This window comes from Chelon labrosus, assembly GCF_963514085.1.
Source record: "Chelon labrosus genome assembly, chromosome: 12".
Classification (NCBI taxonomy): domain Eukaryota; kingdom Metazoa; phylum Chordata; class Actinopteri; order Mugiliformes; family Mugilidae; genus Chelon; species Chelon labrosus.
The window spans coordinates 12979688-13002054 of NC_140345.1; the positions used below are offsets into that span (position 1 = coordinate 12979688).

General features: G+C 39.8%; 4 protein-coding genes across 8 annotated transcripts; 1 reads left to right on the forward strand and 3 right to left on the reverse strand.

The window, feature by feature from the left end:
• Positions 1-310: 310 nt before the first annotated feature.
• On the reverse strand, positions 311-7461 carry LOC311497003 (casein kinase II subunit alpha-like). 3 transcript variants are annotated; one of them, XM_084557083.1, is made up of 15 exons: positions 7396-7461; positions 6568-6659; positions 6186-6262; positions 5877-6005; positions 5651-5762; positions 5446-5547; positions 5294-5344; positions 5144-5203; positions 4963-5046; positions 4747-4857; positions 4491-4592; positions 2443-2543; positions 2167-2315; positions 1954-2043; positions 311-1387 (listed from the first exon to the last, which is right to left on the reverse strand). In XM_084557083.1, exons 4-15 carry the CDS (start codon positions 5975-5977, stop codon positions 1272-1274), a joined length of 1179 nt encoding a protein of 392 aa, XP_084413209.1. In that variant the 5' UTR covers positions 5978-6005; positions 6186-6262; positions 6568-6659; positions 7396-7461; the 3' UTR covers positions 311-1271. The 3 variants fall into 3 exon arrangements, with proteins under 3 accessions (XP_084413209.1, XP_084413210.1, XP_084413211.1); XM_084557084.1 differs by lacking the exon at positions 7396-7461 and adding an exon at positions 7269-7381; XM_084557085.1 differs by lacking the exon at positions 7396-7461 and adding an exon at positions 7334-7352.
• A 1097-nt stretch (positions 7462-8558) lies between these two features.
• Positions 8559-9884, forward strand: LOC311496509 (uncharacterized protein; the record flags this gene model as incomplete). Its single annotated transcript, XM_084556395.1, has 5 exons — positions 8559-8594; positions 8892-8939; positions 9122-9172; positions 9262-9300; positions 9406-9884. Exon 5 carries the CDS (start codon positions 9474-9476, stop codon positions 9882-9884), a length of 411 nt encoding a protein of 136 aa, XP_084412521.1. The 5' UTR covers positions 8559-8594; positions 8892-8939; positions 9122-9172; positions 9262-9300; positions 9406-9473.
• A 1014-nt stretch (positions 9885-10898) lies between these two features.
• Positions 10899-11676, reverse strand: tyrobp (transmembrane immune signaling adaptor TYROBP; the record flags this gene model as incomplete). Its single annotated transcript, XM_084556396.1, has 5 exons — positions 10899-11034; positions 11128-11201; positions 11279-11422; positions 11517-11537; positions 11640-11676. 5 exons carry the CDS (start codon positions 11674-11676, stop codon positions 10978-10980), a joined length of 333 nt encoding a protein of 110 aa, XP_084412522.1. The 3' UTR covers positions 10899-10977.
• A 1184-nt stretch (positions 11677-12860) lies between these two features.
• On the reverse strand, positions 12861-16413 carry hcst (hematopoietic cell signal transducer). 3 transcript variants are annotated; one of them, XM_084556665.1, is made up of 5 exons: positions 15984-16413; positions 14984-15060; positions 14776-14796; positions 14471-14608; positions 12861-14130 (listed from the first exon to the last, which is right to left on the reverse strand). In XM_084556665.1, exons 1-5 carry the CDS (start codon positions 16166-16168, stop codon positions 14087-14089), a joined length of 465 nt encoding a protein of 154 aa, XP_084412791.1. In that variant the 5' UTR covers positions 16169-16413; the 3' UTR covers positions 12861-14086. The 3 variants fall into 3 exon arrangements, with proteins under 3 accessions (XP_084412791.1, XP_084412792.1, XP_084412793.1); XM_084556666.1 differs by lacking the exon at positions 15984-16413 and adding an exon at positions 15586-15956; XM_084556667.1 differs by lacking the exon at positions 15984-16413 and adding an exon at positions 15526-15956.
• Positions 16414-22367: the final 5954 nt, after the last annotated feature.

Below are 22367 nucleotides of genomic sequence, written 5' to 3' on the forward strand. Positions count from 1 at the left end.
TGGTATGTCCTCTTCCCCAAATTTATGACAGACCGGAGCGGTTCTTCAGGAATTCTACGTGTACACACTTGAATGATTACAGACATTGTCGTTCTCATGCTCTCTTTAAAAAAAAATGAAAAACATCAGATCACATGCTTTGCTCCAGTTAATCAAATAATAATAGGCCCTAACGAACCGGGGAATCCACTATGTCATTAACACAGCAAATTCTTAATAAAAAAAAAAATAATAATAATAATTTATTAATTTACGCTGCCAACTCAACAGATGGTATATTCAATAAGATGTAGCGCCTGAAAACCCCCGTTTAAACTGTTTATTTTTGAAGTAGTTTCTCTGTAGGTGATGACTCCTCCCAACATAAAACAAAAAAGTTACAAAATTGTCTATGTAATCAAAATCAAGTGTAAGAGAAGTCATAAAAAACAAACATGAACACATACGTACACATACAGAAGTGAAAGTAACATAAAATTGGCGACCTATTAACCCTGTGAAACTCAGCATTGGGTGCATGCAACCTGACAGTCCTAGGCATCCGTCAGTCTTGGGAGAGTATGGGTTTGCTCTCTGGATGTTGATTCTGGTGCGGCGTCGGGTGTTGAAGTCTGACGCCGGTTTATCTTTCTGGGTTTCGAGTCTTCCTCCTCAAGTCTCTTTTGACTCAAGATTGCTGGGCAAGCGTCCCTTCAAACTCGGCGATGCCTTTTTGGCGCCGTCTCCCTCCACGCCGATCAATCTGTGGCTACCCGACAGTAACTGTAGAATATCTACAAAAGTCCAATTAAAGAGCAACAGCATCTAACAACTTCAAAACACCAACGACTCCTGCACATTACATCGTGTGCAACCAGCGAGCACTGTTGGGTGGGGCACGCCAGATTCCTTACTCTGCTTTTGTGAAGTTGTGTAAAGGTTCACAGTGTAATACAGCAGGATCCCCATCAAACAGTTTCAAGCAAGACTGTATATTTGGAACATACAAAATAAATTTTATTATCCATTCTCTTCATGTCTACATCTTATTAGAATTTCTAGACAATGGCATTGTCAAGTAACACACCCAAATTTACTCTAATAATCCTGACAGGTGCAACAATACATTTCTGTCAAGTCCAGGTGTCAAAATATAACTGAATGTGAAAAGCAATTTAAATCTTCTTCTTTGTTATTTTCAACATAAAAAGGGGAGCCATGGCCCTGGGCCGCGTCGAGAGCTAGGCAGGACATGGCCATGAGCACACATAAACACAGGTGAGGAAGTGGCTTCAGGGCTGGGCTCCGGTGGCTGCAGGGACTTGTGTGGCCAGGGTGTTGGGGGCGGAGATGACGGGTGATCCAGCGATGTTAGCCAGTGGCTGCGAGGAGGACATTGAGGTGATGCCTAGGAGAGACGGGGGACTGGTTAATCATTCAAAAAATGCTTGTTTTTACACGTCACCATCGAAGATCGTTTCCAGATATTTTTCTTAGTTGCCACAAAGAGAAAGATCTGCAGGGACAATTAAAGTGTTATCTCTCGCTTTGTGCAGTGATGGACACAAGAGACTCATACACAAGTAGATGATATTTACAAAAAAGCAAAAGGTTTATAGTTCACTCTTGTGTCAGTTAAAAGATATTGACGGTGAAATAACTTTAAAGGATGAACTGAGCAGCGATTAAGGTATTAGTCAAGAAGCATACGTCACATGATTGGTTGTACTATCCCAATTGTGCACAGAGGTGTTTTTCCTCCCTAAGTATCGGTTGACAAACTCCCCATATAGAAAATACCAGTGGCATGTTACTAGACTCTGGCTAAGCAGCATCATGTCTGGCTACAAGAGGCTAATAATTTACAGTCAAAAAAGGCAAATTACAAATAATAACTTTGTTTTTAACCTCTCACAATCAGTTTTTCTGTCAAGCAACAATCAGCGAGAAGACAACTAGAAGAGTAATACTGACCAGCCATCATACTTGAAGAGCTGACTGGAGTGGAGCTGGCAGCCATCCCTCCAGGAGTGGCCCCCCTTCCCTGATCTTTAACGATGGGAACTGAGGACAAAAAAAAAACGGACATGAGAACTTCACAAACCACATACAATGGCCGACACAGTCGAGCCAATGTGGAAGAAATGCACTCAAGCTGTAAAGAAAAAAAAAAAAAGGCAAACGTACAGAAGTAGGGGTGATCCATGGCCTCTCTGGCCGTGAGGCGGGCTTGATGGTCGTAGCGCAGCAGTTTGTCCAAGAAGTCTAGAGCCTCTGTGCTGACTAGGTGCTGGTTCTCACTGTGCACAAACCTCTCCCACCTTTTGCGGGAATGTCTAGAAGAGAAAGCGTGCAAACGAGAGAGAGGGGAAAAAAAAACATCAGTGTTCATCTGTTGATGTGAGGTATTCATTAGCCAAAGCCTGGGACAAAATACATAGTAGAGGTGAACAAATGCTGTACCTTCCCAGAATGTCATTGAACCGCGGATCCAGTTCAATGTTGTACTTGTCAATGTAGTCGTACAGGTCCTCTGTGCCGAGTACTTTTGCGATTCGCACAAGCTGCACATTAAGAGAAACATTAGTCAACAACTTTAAAAAAAAAAAAAAAAAAAAAAACTTCATAAGACATTGAGTGACAAGTGGCTTCGTCAGTCCTAAACGACTGGGGGGGGGGGAGTTGTAGTTTCATTTGGAATACCTGCGAGAGCTGCCCACATGAAACTTACATGTCTAGGGTCTGTTAAGGACCCAATACTCAACTGAATTAGAAGATAGCATTCGGATTAGCCTGGGTGATGTCCTGTACCATGGTTAGTGGTTCTCTAACAACCCAAAACCTCGAAAGAATGTCCCTTGTCCTTTTGGTGTAGGTGAGGAGCTGAGTCCTAACAGGAAGAACTGGCTCTCCTGTGTTCAGCCATGTGTTGGTTAAATGGTTGTTATGTTTCCCAGTGTACAAGTCTTGCACTCCTCACTGTAACGAACCGCATAAACTACACTGCTCTGCTTTTGCCTGGGTGTTTTGTCTTTGTGAAGTTTAATTAGTTTGCCTGATTATCAGCAAAATTATTATTATTATTATTCAGTTATAACCGATTCAATTATGATATCAACAGTTGTGGCAGATAGGAAACAGAAAAACAAGACCAGACTGAAACAACTGGAAATAATACATTGTCATCGCTGTACTTTTAATTTGGTTTGTGGATGGGACGATCCATTGATTTGCTTTCTTCTGAAAAGGGGGAGCCAGAAATTAGCTGATGGGGCCATGTTCAATACAGGAGAGCCGTGAGGCATTTCTTTATACGTAAAGCAAAGTGAAAAATTCTAACTTTTCATTTCCGCTTTTATTTCAGTTTCAGACTGTGTTTAAGGATTCTGATCATTAATCAGGCTGACTTAATTAATGTTGGCCGACTTAATTACTAAAAACTGTACTCTCTCTGGTAGAGATGCACCGGTACAGAGTCAGACACTGTGCTCATGTTCTCATACTTGCAATGCAGATCAGACACATCCGCACCCAAAGCCCCTTTATGGAAATGCAATGTAATTAACTGTACAAGTAGTCAGTCCCAGAAGGTGGTGGTAATGCACCTCCAGGCTGGTTTGCCCACCGCCAATAAAGAACCACAAAAAGAAGGAGGAGGCAGGAAGTGGAAGGTGCCGGCTTACTGGCTGTTCACAAGTGTCCTTCCTTAGGCTGCTTGTGCCTATAAAAAGACTGCATGATGTGACGACCTGCTGGTAGAGCATGCTCTACATGCTATGAGCGCGTAGCATGATGCTAGCATTGGCCTCAAATACCAGCTTTCTGCAGGAAAGGTGCCATCTATACTGCTCAGTTTGAGAAGTTCACCGGAAGAGAGCGCTTCTTACACAAAGAAAAACACGAGGAGCATGACATCAAAACAGCTGTCAAAAGACCTCGACACTCGGGAAAAATCCCACCCTACTGCATTGCAACTGTACCTGACTCGATACTTGGTTTTGGCTCATGTCCAAATACTTAAGCCTGCCAGACAGCGGCATCGGGACATCCTTATCATTACTAGCTTCTTATCTTATCTTCTATCATCAACAGGTGCAAACAAAGAAAGTGATTTAATACGAGATCCAAAACGATTTCAAGAAGATCCTATTCTATACAAGGGAGTAAAATGTGTCATGACTTGCATCCACTGGTTCAGTCTTAAATCCATACCAAGTGTGTTTTACATTCAGCGCAGCAAACGGCCACAGATTAATAATAAATTAATATTTGTGCAATACTATCGAGATAAATTTGAGAAAGACTTATAATCCCAGGACGTCTTGCAGAGTTGCCTTGAGGCCAGTGCCTAGTATGAGAAGACTGTGGTGTGGCTGCGTAAAACTAAAAATACAGTCTATGGTGGAATGTTAAAAAAAACAGGCTTGGCCTCTCTTGGCCACAAGGTTCGTGAACACAGCCACAATAGAATCGACGAAAAAAAAAAAATTGAAAGAACAGATTCTTCATACCTGATCATAGTTGTCATGACCATGAAAGAAGGGCTCCTTTCTGAAGATCATGCTGGCGAGCATGCAACCCAAACTCCACATGTCCAAGCTGTAGTCATACATCTACAAATAACAAAGAAGACGGAAAGGCTTGAAGTGGTTTCTTTACTCTGCGATGTTGAAAAGAAATATCAATTCTTTCTTCTTTATAATATGTCTTGTATTGCCCTTGACCATCTCGTACACCGGCATGAACAAAAGAGTTCAGAAGCCTCACCTGGTAATCTACCAGCAGTTCAGGTCCCTTGAAGTACCTGGACGCGACTCTCACGTTGTACTCTTGGTTTGGGTGGTAGAATTCTGCCAAACCCCAATCGATTAGACGGAGCTGAAAGATGAAAAGAGAAGTCGTTGAATATATTTTATGGCTTGTACTGAGCTGGTGTGAAAGACAAGACAGATGATGGAAAAATGTCTGCATGTATTTTGTTACCTTTCTGTGTTCATGATCAATCATTACGTTGTGTGGCTTGACATCTCTGTGCATTATCCCCATACTGTGGCAATAATCCAGAGCCTACCAGATAAAATAAGAGAACGTGAGAATATTTTAATTAACCATCAAACAGCCAATGCAAAGGACACATTGACAAATTGTAACAATGCTTTTTTACCTTTAAGATTTCGTACATGTAGAACCGTATATCAAAGTCAGACAGAGTTTGATACAATTGCTGTAAAGAAACACAAATGATGAGTCATTTGAATAATTAAAAAACATCCACAAATTCAAAACTACAAGTTACAAGAGCATTAATAACTACCTTGAAGTCTGTGTTGTTCACATGTTCAAAGACCAGAGCAGGAGTCCGAGACTAAAAAGAAAGAAGAGAACAAAAAAATAGTAGAAGTTATTATGTATAAAACCTTGCAAGTCCTGAAATGTCACAACGCTTAAAAAGGAAAACACAATTACCACAGGATCCTTGACGATATCTAACAGTGAGATGATATTTGGGCCACCCCTCAGATTCTCCAGGATCTTTATTTCTCTCTTGATTTTCTTTTTCTTGACGGGCTGCGAACAGAAACAGTTTTGCGAAGCATATAAATTCTCCGGTGCCAAATGGTGCGACCCTTTGTTTTACTGTAAAACATACACGATCAGCTGATCTCCATACCTTCAGTATTTTGACGACCACTTTTTCATTGTTTGTGATGTTTATGGCTTCAAACACTTCACTATATTTTCCTCTTCCTAGTTTTCTGACTAGCTGATAGTCGTCTTGGTTCCTGTACCAAAAAAAAAAAAAGCCTCAGTTAATAATGCTGCCAGAAAGGCTTAACCAACAAAGCAGAACAAAGCAAATACAACTAAAGCCCACCAACAATTCCCCTTTGCCTTACCCCCATTCAACGACATGGGACTCATAGTCCCAGTATTCCCGAGGTCTCTGTGTGTTTACATCAGGGTAAACTCGAGAGCGGCTTGGAACAGGGCCAGACATATTCTACACAGGATCTTCTCTAAATCTCCTAAAACAAGACAGAAAAAGACAAACAGAAACATTTAACTTTCTGTGGCACAAATCTACAGTATTAACAGAGACATTGCAAATCACTACTAAATGTTTTGGCCACTACTTTACCCTGTTATTATTCAAGAACAGTAAATGTGTGTGATATAAGGTAATGGAGTTAGACATGAGACTATACCTGGGAGGTTCCCTCCAGGATAATGTTGACAGATGAACAGGAACAAGAGCAGCCGAGATGCCTTTACGGTAAGAAAGCTATGTAGGCACACAGACATGAAACCTGCGGTTAGGGTTGAAACCAGTCATCTATCATAGTATGCAGAAGTCAGACATATTTTTAATTTAAGTTTTAATATAGTTTATTATGAAATTGTTTTTCCCACACTTTCTCCACAGCATGTTGGACTAATGGAAAGTTTCCAAATACAATTCAAATGTTCCCCACAACGTAAAACAGCATGATGTTTGCATATTGAAATACACATATGTAGTTAAGCTAAAGTCAAGTCAGAGGTAACTATAATGTGTTTAACTATAGTGGCGTATGAAATGGGAGAAACCTGGATGTTTAATGAGGGCATCCAACCAGACTAATCAGGAGGTACAGGGTTCAATACAGTCATCACTGGGGGCTACAACAAAGCAGTATCTCCTGTTGAAAAGGGCAGAAAGTAGGTTGATTAAAATCAATGGTGTCAATTAAGCAAACATGAGCAAACTGTGTGAGCCAACGTACGCGAACCAACACAGCTAACGAGAAGGCTGCATTAAAATAAAGAGTACAAATAAAATAAAAAAAAGCAGCAAATGGATAAATGGCCTGCCTCTGGTAAAGGGAGTCCCGTTCAGTCATAGCCAGTTTGCCCGCTTAATACTTTAATGAAAAGGTGAGTGTACGCACGAACCCTCTGTGGCCCAAGGCCTGCAGTGGAGCTAACGGCTAGCTATCGCCGGGCAGCAGGCTGCGATGCTAGCTGGTTAGCGTTAGCTCGTCAACAGCAGAGTGAAAAGCCGGGTGGAAAGTCACAACTAGCCCTCGGTCTCATTGTGGGACGGTACCGGCCAGAAATAAGCAGTCCGCGTCAAAACAGTCAAATCGCCCCTCGAACCCGAATTCGTATTGTAAAACCACACGGCGAGCTTCGAAAGAATATATTTCCTAAAGCTAAAAAGTGCTAAGCTAGCTAGCTAGGGGAGTGAATAGCCTGCCTGGCTGGCTGGCGAGGCAACTGGCTGACAACGCCTTGAAAAAACATCCTACAAAGGCTGTGGTCGAGCGGCAGAATGGCACCGCGGTCGTGCTACTTGTTCCCAGCCTCTCCTCACTTGTGAAAGACTCGGCGGTGGCTCCGAACCTGCGACGATTTGCGATTAAATAACACGATTACCTCTCAGCGTTGTTGGGACGTCAATATGGCGATGCTCGAGATCAAGAGCTTAGTGCGAACAGCCTTTCCAGCAGAGGGCGCTCTCCTTTTTCATGGTGCAGATTTTAGCTGCCTCAGCCACCAACAGGTCTGATTGAATGGGAAACTTTGATATGCATGTGCACGAAGTCATTACTGCAGCCTTTCTGTTATTTTCATGATATTTCTATCTGTAGATTCATGTTAAGGTGGCTCCTTTAGGGTCTTCTTTGTTGAAATACATACATACCTGCACTGGATGAATGAACAAAGGTGAATAGTGACCAAAACAATACATGGTCTGTGGTATTTATTAAAAGGCTACCTCAGCTTCAGAAAGGGCCAGGGGCATTTCTTTTTTTTTTTTTTTTTCAAAGTAACCAATCACCTGTAATCAACACATAATAGAGGGAACCGCTTTTGTGAGTTTGCCTGTTAAGAGCAATTGTTTTCATACTGAGCTGAGATGAATAGGTCTTTGTAAACTTATCAGAAACTGTGGCCTAATTGTTGCTCCTCTGCTTGGGAGTCACACTCCATTTAACACACAGAGAAATGGTCTTTGACTAAAATCTGACACCTCTTTCTCAGAAACTATAATTAACCACGGTAAGGCCTATTAAAGGTGAAAAAGGGTGGGTGAAGGGGCAGCACATAAAAACCTAACTGCACTCCCCCTGGCAAAGTGTGGACACAGCTGGGGACCAAGATCAGCTATGAAGTTGTAAGTCTCTGTATTGAAATGTGTTTTATTTTGTAGCTGCAAAAGAAATATCTCTTAAACTCTGAATCATGTTTTTTTTGTTTTGTTTCAGCTTTAAGTGTTGTCTGCTACTGCTTCCATTTGCAGCTGTTGTGGCAACAGCCCCAATCAGAGGTAACCCAAACGAGAAATAAGAATCAAATGTTGTTTTGAACTTACTTAATTTTGTAAAGAGCGTGTAAGATTTATTCAACTGGACAGTGGGGTTAACATTTTGCTTCCTTTTTTTTAAGCCCAAAGAGAAAATGTGTTAAGCTTCCTAAATGGTGAGATTTATTATTAAAGTTATGCAACGTAATATTCTTAAAATAACCACAGTATTTCTGTCTGAGATGATCACATAACTTGTTCTTTACCACTGTCATAGACGCACTTGGCACAACCACAGAAAAGAGTGTACCCGCAAGAATCACAGCAGGTCTGTCCTTTGACATCGGTTTCAGATCTATACCCAGAGAGATTTGGTTTTAAAACGAGAGGTTATCTTACGTTCCCTACTGACTGCTCCTTTTACCAGATGCTCAAAGTAATCTTGGTTCCGTTGTAATGCAAAAGTGAAAATACGGTAGAGAACAGAAACCTACAACATCTGTCACTTTTGTTGCTTTATCATGTGCCTGAAATTTCAACGTGTACTGCAGGAAACATGTTGGAAATTATCTGATTGTTTCAACCACCCCAGTGATTATCTCTGTACATTTTCTCATATTTGCAGCAACTAGAAAACCTCCAACTAGACCTGAGAAAGAGCAAGATTCTGACGGTAAGTTTTTGTGCGTGTTAAAAAGATCTTAAAAAATACACGCCATTAACAGAGGGTTATAAATATATGTATGAATGAGTGTTTATTGGTGACTGGTGCGTCCATTCAATTATCAAATTGTTGTTAGAGTTAAGATTATGCTTGCCATGCAGCATCTTAAACAGCAGCAAACTCATTCACAGATTTGTCAGAAGAAAACTCGACAGAGAGCTTTGACACCAATGGCTCTCAAGGTATGTGATTTATAGCTTACCGTGCATCAAATGCAGTAAAGCTATTTCATTTCAAACAAATTAAACAATAATATTTCTTAATTTTTCAGGACAACAAGAAGCTGATAAAAATGGAAGTGAAAGCAGAGGTACCTTAAATTTAACCTGTACTGATCACAGTATCTGCAACAGTGCATACATGTTGATGCAGATGTTATAGCAATAACTTTTACGTTTCCCATATGCACTGAAAGACCTTGACAGCCATGAGATCGGGACTCCTGAATCTGCGGCAAAAGATAAGGCTCCATCTAAGATCACAATGGGAGCTGGAAAAGAGAATATGATGGATAACAACAGCAGACCAGCTCAGGTCCACGTGAGCCAAGACCACAGTGGGATTCAAGGGGAACGCCAAGGAAGCAGAGGACAGAATTATCTTAATAGTGAGGAAGAAGTCGCGGTGAAAGCTGTGGAGGCTGAAAATGTGCCTGGCAAACATGTTGCATGTTCGTGTGGTGACCAAGTGCCTAAGAGTCCCCATCAAAGAACCGATTTCCAAAGACAGACAGCACCAGGAAGGGTTCCTGGGATGAATGGTATGTTGGCCCCAGGCCGAAGCGGGGAAATGCTGGATCCAGACAGTTTGGAGGATAACTATGGCGGACCAGCTTTAGTGGGACACAGCAGACTCACGGACTACGATGGTAAGACCACATTCTACATTACGTAAAACAAAACATAATGATTTGAGCATCAAAGGCTGCATAGTGAATAATAATGTTTCCACAGAAACCAGAGAATATTTCAGCTCTGAAACTCATCCGATTGGTGAGAACAGATTTCTTTTCTACTGCAGTGAAAGTTGTAAATACAGTGTTTGATTACCAGTGAATGCAGCTTTCCTTGTAAGTCATTCCTTGTAATCCTCTTTCTCCTACGTGCTTTAGCACCTGCAGAGCAAAGACCCAGCGGCTCGTCTGTTCCAGCCAAGAGCAAAGCCGCCTGATGATCTCACTGAGGTCTGTTTCCCGTGTATCTGAATCACACATACTGCATGTTTTCTCCATGTATCTCTAAGCACTCAGTCTGCCACTCAGGACATAATATAAATTTAAATTCCTCACATTTCATCCACATCTAGATAAAGGACTTAAAAAGTTTAGTCTTTCACCTTTTATGATTGCAACTTTTAACAATGTTTTTTTCTTGTTTTTTTCCCACCAGACTTTATTTCTTCGTCATCGTGAGTCAAAGGCCTTCATCTGTTGACTCATAGGATGTAGACAGGCCACATGCAGTTGTTCGCGGAACTTTTTCATCCAGATTTAGATTTTTGCATGTATTTCTTGTTGTCTGATGTGAACAAACGTAGGAAATAAAGAGAAAGAGAAAGAGAGATAATGTTGTTTTAGTGTGATGCCTGGTATGGAAACTGTGGTATGGGAAATGTTATAAAACGAAATCACAAGTGAGCACATGCACCTGCTTTTGATGACTGTTAACTGAACCTGTCCGAGCATGAGATTTGATTTGAAAGTGCAGTTTAATTGATAATTACTTAAATACAAGTTCATATATATACAGTTTAAAACATGTTACAAAAAATGAACAAACAAAAAGAGAACAAAAAAAACCGTGATGCAGAAAACATCACATTTCTTAGTGAATAAAATGTAAATCAGTTACGAGCTAAATTCATATCAGTATCAGTAAGTGGCAAAGAGAGATGTGCGCAGAGGATTGCTGGATATTCTACATCTGGTTACACCTACAAGAATTCATCACAGACAAGACATTTTTGAGATTTCTTCTGTTTTGTGATTTCATTTCCTAAAGTGCTGAAGCTCACTGTACACATCTGATTGGACTCCATGTAACTCCTACAAAAAAGTCAAAGAATAGATCACTGTAAATAACATCTAGCATAAAATGCTTTTCAATATTTAAAATGCTTTTTCAAAGTCCTGTTTCACCTGGTAAGGAGATTCTATGACCTCCGCTGCCCCTTTCTTTGAAATGGACTGTGGATTCCTTTTGCCCGTTTTGCCTGTAACGGTGTTAGAAGTGTCAGGTTTCTTCCCACACTTATGAATTAGCTGAAATACACGCACGTTTAGAGCTCACCTTCGTGAGAATCCCATTCCCTCCTTCTCCTATGGTGAGTTGCAAAGCAGAACACAGAAATTGTGATGACGATAGTCAAGATGATATCAGAGGCAATAATGGCCACTACAGACCCCATGTTTATCAGGTAACAGGGACCACAGTCTGTGGAAGAAAAAAAAAGAGAAATAGAAATGATGCACGATACCAAAACTATCCAACTTCCCGTATCAGCAAAATATTTAGAAAAGCTAGATACCTTGCTGTCCTTCTGCTGATCCTGCAAGACAAAAAGTTCACAAAACTTAACATGAAAACAACAGAGTGTGTCTATAGTACAATTTCTATATTCGTTTAAGGCCAAAATGTATATGGCACTCACCAAAGAGAGAACCCACAATACAGAGAGCGTCGGACATCTTAATGTTTGTTTGTGGTTGAGGAGGAAGCGAGTGGCTGAGGGCTAGCAGTCCTTCTGTTCTCTTTGAAATGGCCGTGCTGCCGATCCAAAAACAAGATGTTGGAATTTAGAAGTAAAAGGTAAAGATGTAGAACTGTGCTCCGTCAGTATCGTCAGTGTTGTTAAGGTTTGTCAGTGACAGAGGGAGGAGGAGAATGGGGAGGAGGAGGAGGAGGAGGAGGAAGGAGTCCACTGAGAGAAGAGGAAGCTGCTCGTTCTGTTCTGTCTCCTCATGTCACATTCATGTGATGATTGCTGGTCTCATACAAAACGGAAACCATTTGGGCTGCACATTTAGATCACCAGGAGCCTTATTTTTGTCTGTTTAACAATAAATTGTCTCTTCAAATGAAATAATCAAAGTCAGGCTAAGATAAGGAGCTGTATAAGGTCAGTTTCTTTACACACGCAGTTACTGCAAAAATTCGTGTGACTGTATCTCTGTTGTGGTTTATAGCAAATGGCTGCCCGCAGAAACTGCTACCTACTCTGTGAGCCCTTTAAACCACAGGTTTATCTCTAATAAGGATGTAGTGTCAGCAAAATGAAAGTACACTTTCTCTGTTTTTGCCAAGGGGACATGCACGATTTATAGAGTCCAAATACAAAAAAAGAAAAGTATGTAACAATACAACAACAAGCATTCAAAAATGCTAAAAAAACAAACAAAAGAAAAGTATTCTGTATAATAAATTAAATCCTTAAATAAAAATAAAAACCTTTCAGATTAGCAGATTGGTGAGACGTTTCCAAAGCAAAAGCATCATGATCTGTTGTAATCTAACCTGAGCGGACGCCAGAAGAGCCAGGAAATGAACAAAATGAGTGTACCGTCTGAATGTTTCATGTTTTAAATGTAAATGCAGAAACTAATTGGAGCATTTTGATGAATATTCACAAAGCACCCTTTATAAAGGGTTTGCAAATCGTATCTAATGGCTTTATTATGGATAATTAACTATTTAATTAGAAGCCGTAAACCAGAAATGACAATTTATGGATGCCAGGCTGAGGATACAATCCCTCAGCTAACATTTATGTTTTTCAAACCAGACACTTTCTTCTTTTTAGCTTGTTGGCCTGCCTTAGACTTTTCTCTTACGAACAGTTTGAACTCAGAATTTCTGAAAACGGCGGGTGTACTGGAAACCTTTTATTAACATTTACAATGAAAACAAAATGAATCATTGCGAAAGTAATGCCACAATAATCTAACAAAACCTATGACTTTTAATTAAAAGCCTAATCATTAGAGAATCACGAGCCAGATTCTTCTCTTTCAAAGTCAGTCCTTAACGTGAAGTAGCCTCGAACCTCACGTCAAGGTCATCTTTAAATGTCGGCACTGTCCGTAAACCATCGAAGAAAAGCACATTTAAAGAAAAGAGGACTCTAAAACACAGAAGGAAGACAAAGACAAAAAAAAAAAACACATTTCTGTGAAAATAAGCGGAGACTGTTGAAACACAGTGAGCAGAGAGACAAGGTAGATCAGAGAGATACTACAGAGACACCGAAATGGCTTTGGTCAGCAGGTTTTATGTGCGGGAGTGGAACAGCAGGCAGCAGTTTAACCACAGTGTCAACACACCACTCGCTTCAGAGCTCAACACCACATGCCTTGAATCTGATCAGGTGTCCCCGGCTTGTCACAATGCTCAAATGTCACTTGAGATGAAAGGGATAAAAGAGAAAAATAAGAAGGAACTGACCAGCCACTTAGCCTGCAGGGTGTAATTTGAGAAAAAATTAGTCTTGAGTGCATTCAACAAAAATCTTACCAGACGCAGAAGTGTTTCTTTAACAGTGTTTTATTAACTGTACAGCACTCTGAATATTGTCGATGTGTCTCATGTCCGTGAACACACCGATTGTAAAACATCTCGTATAAGTGAAGTTCTTGGTTATTAGAAAAGAATGAACACATTTAGGATGTGTTACGATATCTGCTTTTGGTGGATACTGTGCTACCAAAAGTCAACTGCAGAGGGTACTGCGTGGTGCTGTCACATGTTTTTGCCAGCATTTTGTGAATATGAACAACCGTCTGATTCAGACATGTTTTATCAACAGTGACGGTGAATTTGTTTCACACCTGAAAGTTAGTAACGAGCTGTAGCGTACAGTTCGTCTTTATTGTGTTTTCTAAAATAATTCCATTGAGAGTAGAAACAGTGAGCACAAAAGCCCCTTCCACAGGGTGTGGGCGTCAGTGCAAAGCAATGGACAAAGTGTTGCAAGTGAAAAAAATATGTCAGTTCAATAATAATAATAAAATAATAAATTTGTTGTCAGTTTGTTGATCTAAATGTAATGTATGTGTGCTCTAGTTTGTTTTTTTTCATAAGACATTTTTCGTAATGTTCCATCTAGCTCTTGCAGTTGGCCCGGACGTTCATGTAGACTTTGTTTGCTGTGAAGAGATGAGATACATAAAATGAGAATTTATTATTTGAAAATAACACCATGGTAAGAAAGTGTGATTCATGTGTATATATAACATGATGGTATGCTCCACACACTTTTACAAGGCTTTAAGGGCAACTACATTTAGAGAAAAATGTACATGTTTAAAAATATAATATCAAAAACATAAGATTTTGATATTATAGAAGAAAATCGGGAGAAAATAAATAGGGGTAAGGCAAAGCAATTCTGAAAGGGCCAAACAGTTGGCCCTGAGAAACCTGAATGCACTGCAACACACAGCTGCGCACATATAAACATGAGAAAAACAGGACTCCCCGCCTTACCATTTTCTATCTTCCGGCGCCGATTGCTGGCACATCGGTAGGTGATAATAACAATGATAAGAGTCAGCAACACATCTGCACAGATGATGCCTGCTATTGTCCCGGGCTCGAGCCTGTAGCAGTGCTGCAAATTGGTGTCTGGCAAAGACAGACAGACAGACAGACAGCGAATGAACTTAAAGACAAAAAAAATGGAGTGGGATGGAAACTTAGACACAACTGGAAAAAATGATTCATCATGTCTGCTTCATAAAAGCAGAATTTGAAGAGTCGTGTGTATCCCCTTTGTATTGCACGGTACAAACCTGCAAGTGCCATGTCCAGACCTAAGAGAAGGAAACAAACAAGAATATGTCACAGTTTAAAAGTTTGTTTTGTCATCTATCACATAGCGACACCTCTGTCAGTTAAGTTTCCGTCATATGCAAAATACTTGTGGTTTCTTTTTCCTGTGTAAGACCACCCTTATGTCGAGTGAAAAGAAATGGCGAAAAGCTATGAAAACAGACTTACTGCAAAGAAAAAATACCGCGATGATGAAGAATTTGTTGCTTGCCATTGCTAGGTGCGACAGATCAGTTATGTTCTTTCTGAAAAACAAAAAAGAGACCAAACATTGTTTCTGTGTTCAAAGATGTAGAAACGTATTCATTAAAAACTGAACCACCTTTACGGTTTGCGTCCTTCAAATCTCTTTGTATATCTCAGCGATAATGATAAGTCCTCAGAACAGTTTGAGACTGTATAGGCTTGACCTATTTTGATTTGCAACAGTGAACAAACAACCCCTGAATCACCACCAGTCATCAGTTGCTGTGTGGGTGTTTGAAAAACGAACAAAAGGAAAATTCACAAAAAGTCTGTTTCTCTAAAATCTTTACAATATCATTACAAAATACTGATATCAATATCTGTCAGCGGAACTTTATGTGAGAACAGTATTCACAGTTTGTACGGCGGCATAACTTTCCTTAAAGCTGACGTTTCCCCAGATTTTCAAGGAGAATATATCTGATCTAAAGCTAAGCTGAAGGTACTGTACATAGAAAACCAACCTGATCTGATCTGACAGATTTGTGTCGATAAGGAAGAGAAAGTCGCCGTGTTCCTCCTACCTGCTCAGTGTTGGGTCTGATCTGCCTTCTGCAATCCAAAGAGTTGATGTGACCCTAGCTTCCCATTAGTTTTCACTTTTGAGAGCCTACGTCAGAGTTGTTAACTTCCTCTGCCTGAACGCTGTTTGTTTGTTTCAGTGTAAGCAAGGCAAGGTGGCAAATTTCATGACGACTGATTTTGTTTTTTTGTTTTTTTGCCATTTACTGATGGTTTGACTGTGACTGAGATTTTGATACGATATAAGAGACTACACAGAGATCACTGTCCCAAATGATTAAATAAAACGTTCAAACATTAAGAAAAGGATGATGGAAAACTGTTCAACAATATCAGAAATCAGAATATACACAGCTACACAGTATGTTGCTGTTTCACAAATCCTTGCTGCATCTCTTACCTGCCCGAGTTTAAAATACGACAGTTCTTTAAATCTTGTCTGGCAGAGGCAAGAAGTGAAAACTCACAATGAAGAACACGAACTGGTATCACCAGGGCCCGCTTAACACGATACTCAGAGAGAAACTGGAGTGAGATCATGCACAAAGAAGAGCGAGAAAGTGTGTGGGTTGCAAATGTCACCATGCTCTCAGTGGCCAGGCGCCATCTGCAGCAAGTTACATTTAAAGCACACAGTTACATTTAAATTTACATTGAAGGATTTTATTAAACCAGACCCTAAATTCCTCATCAGTGATGTCATTTGTTTTCAGTATTTATCCGGTGGTTGTTAATACAGTTTACATGATCTACGTGGTTTGCCAGTTTCAGTTCAAGTCAGCCTTTGCCCATTCGTAACCTGACTCTGAGTCTTCACGACAGCAGAGGGAGCTGCAGGGCTTCTCATGCTTCAGAATATCTGTTGTGCAGTTTCTGGTTCTTACATGGATTACAAAAGGCGTTCTGGTCGTGAAAAAAAAAAAAAGCCATTAATAATCAGTATCATCTAAAAGAGTGTGCTTTGGAGAAAGTTTTACTGATAAAGACACCACCCAAACATTGTTAAAGCTTCTTATTAATAAATGAGTTCCACAGTGCATGTATTATCCTTGCCTTTAGAACCTAAATACATTTATGTATGCAATTTATTTATTTTCACTAATAAGGACTGGTCTATGATAGATAGATAGATAGATAGATAGATAGATAGATAGATAGATAGATAGATACTTAATTTATCCCATGGGAAATTTTGTGTCCAGTAGCTTCACAACATATAAACAAGAGTGCATTTCCATTTTAGCAGAAGTTGCAGTTATTGTAATTGGATTTTAATTATATTAACTGAATATATTTTACTCAAATACATTCATCAGCTGATGGGTCAAGAGCAGTCTTGTTCTCATTTCAGATGTTAATGAAAGGGTAGATAGACATATCAACAGAATATCACAAAGAAATCATATGGAGATAGAGTGTTATAGTGCCTGAGTACAGTGCTACAAATAAGAAGAAAAAAAAAGGGTTTCGTAGACTTATTCAAAGTAAAAGGCTGAAATATCCCATTCAGATCAAATGGATATGAAAGCAAGTGTGCCGTAATACAGTGAACATAAAAGTTTAAACCAAGATAAATCACATCTTCCACCTTTACTGTGAAGTTGCGACCTACACAAAGTCAGTGAAAACAAATCAAAAAAATTCAAAAACTGGAATTTTCTCCCATTCTTCTGACAGAATCGTTGAAGTTAACCCTTGTAATGTGTCAGGGTTAGGGTTAGGATCATCAAAGAACACTGTTTGTCAACCAGTTTTGTTTTTCACCTCATATCTAACTTGTTTTGCATTCATATCCATGTAAGCATTGTATTAAATGTTATTTTTTTAGCCCAATAGACTTTTATCTCAGAATACACCACTTGTTTTCATTTGAAAAAATATTTTAATTCACTTCTTATCTTTGTTATAGTGAAGACAATGGATAATTATTTTGTCTGACTATCATACATTAATATTAGAAAATACCACCAAAAATAAATTACATGTGGAGTTTTTTACTTAATATTATTAACCATAGTGACATCTGTTGTGTTATGGGTCAAAATTGACCCGTACATATTTATGCTTGGGTAGAGGTAAAAAAAAAAGTCTGTTTCACAAAACCAAACTTTACTTTGCTCAAAATTGCAAATGCAAATATAGGCCCTGGTTTGTACATGTATGGCAAGTTTGTCATTTACACTGGGACCAGCTGGGACCAGTTTGTCGTTTCCAATCCAGCTGTTGCACAACACCCTTCTACCTTCAATGTTTGTCATCTCAAGCAAGATGTTCTCAACATACGGTGGTATAAACAGCTCAAATGTTGTCTTGATGTCTTGAACATGTGACACAGCATATCTGGTAGGCCCTTCTTCATGATCATACTCAACATTATCCTAATTCTCAGACACATCTTCCTCAATGTCACTTTGGTTTCTGTCTTCATCAGTTTGTGGAGTGGGGGATGAAATGTCATCATTTTTGTATTTGAAGACCTCTCTTTGAGCATCTTTGTCCCCAAAGATGCTCAAATCACATGTGAGAAAAGTTGTGTTGCCATGGGATTACGTGCCCCAAGGGGAGACAGGTACAGTGGAATGGGGAGGGGATGGGATGAGATGGGGGGGGGGGGGGTTGGGAAGGGTGGTGGGGGGTCTGGTAGGGTGGTGTGTGGTGGGGACAGTGTAAATTGAGACAAATTTGATCCACACAGCAACCCAAAACTTTTATAAATGATGCATGGATGCGTGCAACTACCAATATTCTTGGCGGGTCATTTTTGACCCGTAACACCACAGATGTCACTTTTGAGGCTTTTAGAATTTACTAAAATGGTGAAAAACTATTTTGTTGTGTTAAGATAGATGTTCCTGAGGATATCATGAAGCCTTGTTCCAATGAAAACAAGGAAACTGTACTTTTTACATATTTTAAATGGTAAACGGGTCAAATTTGACCCTAACACAATATAAGGGTTAACAGAAGGGGACAGAATCGTTGAAGTTAAACCAGGTTGGATGGGGAGTGATGGCTGCTTTCAGGTCTCTGCAGGTCTGAACTCTGTGACTGGACTCACCCAAAACTTTCACAGTTTTCCCAAAGTTGCTCTTTGACTGTTTTGACTTCAGGCTGTTGTCTTCTTGAACCTTTGCCCCTGTATAAAAAGCTTGAGCACTCTAGAAATGCCTTTACATCTGTCTTTCTCTCTATCCTGACTTGTCTCCCTGTCAGAAAACTTCCCCGTAGCATGATGCTGCCACCACCGTGTTTGACTGTGGTAATAATGGGGTGACGCTGACTACATGTCTTTCTCCACACACACTGGTTTGGGATTTGCCCCCAGATAATCCATTGCTTCCTCAGACTCCTAGTGGACTGTTATCTACCATTTTCTCTCGATCGGTGGTTGATCGTTGACCTTCTGTAAGGTTCTCTCAACTCCACCAAGGAAGTCTGGATCTTATTCACTGTGACCACTAGGTTCTTGGTTTACCTTTCTCACCAAGTCCCTATGTTCCTGATCACTCAGTGTAGCCGGGCTGCCAAATCTAGGAACAGATTTACTGCTCATTGGCTTTTTGAAGGGTACATAAATGTTTCCTTGCCCAGATGAGTGCCCTGGAGCTATCCTGTCCTAGTTTTCTCTCTGACATAAACTTTCAAGTGTGAGGCTGTTTATAGTACAGTATGTATGTTCCTGTCCAGTGTCCAGTAAATTGAATTGGACTCAGATGGACAAACAAGTTGCAGAAACATCTAAAGGCAGAAGGAGGATGGTGAGGAAGAAGCAGCTCTTCACAGTGTCACAACCAAGGGTTTGAATACTCAAGTAAATGGGATATACCAGCCTTTAAATCTTTTGAAAAATGAACACAAATCTCCAGAAATCACTGTGTTCTTCGCTTTTGTGGAGCACTGTGTGTTGGTCAATTAAAAATAAAACTGAAAGATGAGTCTCAAACAAAACAACTGTGGAAAACTTTAAAAAGTCTGAAATCCTTCCTTATGCTCTGTAACTGAGTCTACATTTCCTATAAAATGTGTAAATAGAAACCGTACAGGGATTTTCTCCCATACAGCACATATTTATAGTTTCATCCTCATACTGTTCCACTCACTATTTTGTCTTTTCTTCTTATTTTTGTTCCTGGAACTTTCTGTTTCTTTGTACATACTATAAATAAGGACGAGAGCTTGAGATTTAGTTATTAAGTTAGATGTCACAAGCGTAACTTGTACACCTTTCAAATGTCTTGTTTTTTTTATCTTTGGGTAGATCTAAGCAGCTTTACAGAATTCGAACATTTTCGCAACTATAAATAAATAAATCTTAGAACATACTCATTTTTTTTCCCGCCGAGCAGCTGCATGTCAGTTTTGTTTGTCTCATTTCCTGTTTGATTATCCAGTTTTCTTCCATTTCCCCCTTTTATGTCGATAGCCTTCACTCAGCCTTTGGTTCAAACTGTATTTCACATTGGTTCCTTCAATTTATCCCATTACATTTGTCCACTTTTATTGTTTACGTCTTTCAATGCCTTTAAGTTGTTTAGTGATTGTTTACCGACGCCGAAATATTAGTCATTTGGTTAAAAGGGACTCGTCACTCATAATGATGTCGTCGCTGAGGTGACACAGAGGTTCCTGTAAGGCTGTGTCTATACTGGGAAGGTAAATGAAAACACGGTCAATCTCCAGTCAACAGCCCAGCTTTCAGTATTCAAAATAAGTTTAGAACGTGTGTATGTCTTCTACAGCCGAAAACGCATGTTCAGTTCACATCCGTCTGAACACTGGGGAAAACAGTTGCGTTAAGGATCATAAAAGATAGACGTTAAGCTAATTTACTCAAAGTGTTTGCTGAAGTTGACATTTCTTTTTGGGTAAAGAAAGCTGTTCCGTGTTTCTTTTATTGATTTACAGAACAATACAGAAGATTTATTTACTTATTTTTGTCACTTAGCACTTTAACTTTGGACGGTTGATTTACTAACTGACTGAAACATATTTGTATTAAAACCTTAAGTTTTAAGGTGCTGTACCTGGTCACTTCTATTATCACTTTAAAATTTGACTTCAAATTGACAAATAAAGGTATTTAGACTTTTACTTGATGACTTACTCGGAGATTGATACTGAATACAAAAAAAGAGAGATAATCTTCTAAAGTAGGAGATATTACTCATCGTCCTTGAGCGGTTAATAATGAGTATCCAGTCTTAAAGTCTCTTCTGCTTAATGAGCAATTGTTTTCTATGATTTTTAATACATTTTACTAATTAAAAAAAACTACTTCAATTTGAAGGAAAACTATAATTATTTCTACTTTGTGCTGTAGCTGCTTTTAATTAAAAGTTCTCTTACAACACCGAACATAATCACAGCTTTGTGTGTATTTGTATACTTGTCACTGCTCAGAACTCCTTCTCACATTCAGTTCTACCTAATTTTTTTTTCTACTCTACTGACATAATGGTAGTGTGGCTTCCCCTTTACGAAGGGCGTGGATGTTAGCTTGGGGGCGGTGATGGGGAACCACGTGCTCTGTGTGTACAAGCAGCAGCAGAGACAACAAGCCAGACAGGCTTCAGCTTACTAGAACATCAGAGGTCCCTCCCCGGCTCTGAAAATCGGTTTCATCTCCTTTTGAACAGATTGGCGACCAAGTGGACGATCTGTCAAAGACTTCTTTCTGACATGCACTTTGATAAATGTGAGTATTGTGTGCTTCTTTGATACATAGTTCAGTACACGTACAGTCAGATATTTTAATTTAGTGCAGCTTTGTAACGTCATTAGTAAGGATGATGAGTGTTTATGTTATGGCATTTTTGGACAATATTCAACTGTCCTGACTATTGTGTTTGAGGCATAATTTAATATGTTTTTAATTGAATAGCCTGCAACATTGCACACCTGTTTACCCAGATTAAAAACACCTGATAGATTTAGTTTTGACTGTTTGTTGTTGGTTTGGGATGTTGGATTTGAAATGTGACAGGAGTTGACGTGCTCTCGCGGTGTGTTTTACATGTAGACTGTTTCCTGGTCACTAGGGGAAATGTGTTTTAGGTTAAATACCTTTTTACTAATAGTGTACATGAACTATTCATTCCATCCTTTCAGTGATAACTTCATGTACTGTCCTTTCTCTCAGTTTTCACTCTATGACATCACATTTCGGGTGAATCCAAGAGACTGGACTTGATCTGGGGAAACCCTGATACACCTCCGCCCTTGCTACTATGTTTTCATTTCCCCTTTTTTAATAATGCCAGACAAGCAAGCTGTGTGACGTGACGGCGTTCACTTGCTTTGCCTAACTTTCTTTGTTAGTGCTTCCTCAGACAGAAGGCTGAATGGTTGCCGTTGTTGAGCGCGCAGGGTCTGTTAAACCACAAAATGAGGAAACTGGCTATGCACGGCTTCTTTCTTTCTCTGAAGGCCCAACCAAAAGAGAAAGGTTGTCGGAATCCCCAACATCCCACGCACATGACTCAATGTCCAGGGGTTTCCAACACTTATTTAAATATCACGGAGAAGAGAAGACCAGAGTGAGGGGGAGGAGGGAGCGGGGGGAGGGGGGGGGGGGGGGGGGGGGGGGGCAGTTGGGCGTAAACACAAATCACAAGTCATTTAATTACTTCTTTCTCTCATGTGGCGATGTGCCAGACAAGAGTGTGAAGTGTTGAGCAACTTCTGTCATAGACGGTTCAATATAGGTTGTGTAGTAATGTTACAGCATTACATCATCGGTGAAAAGGCCAAAGGTCTTTTTGTTGTAAAGATCAAGTATTAGTCA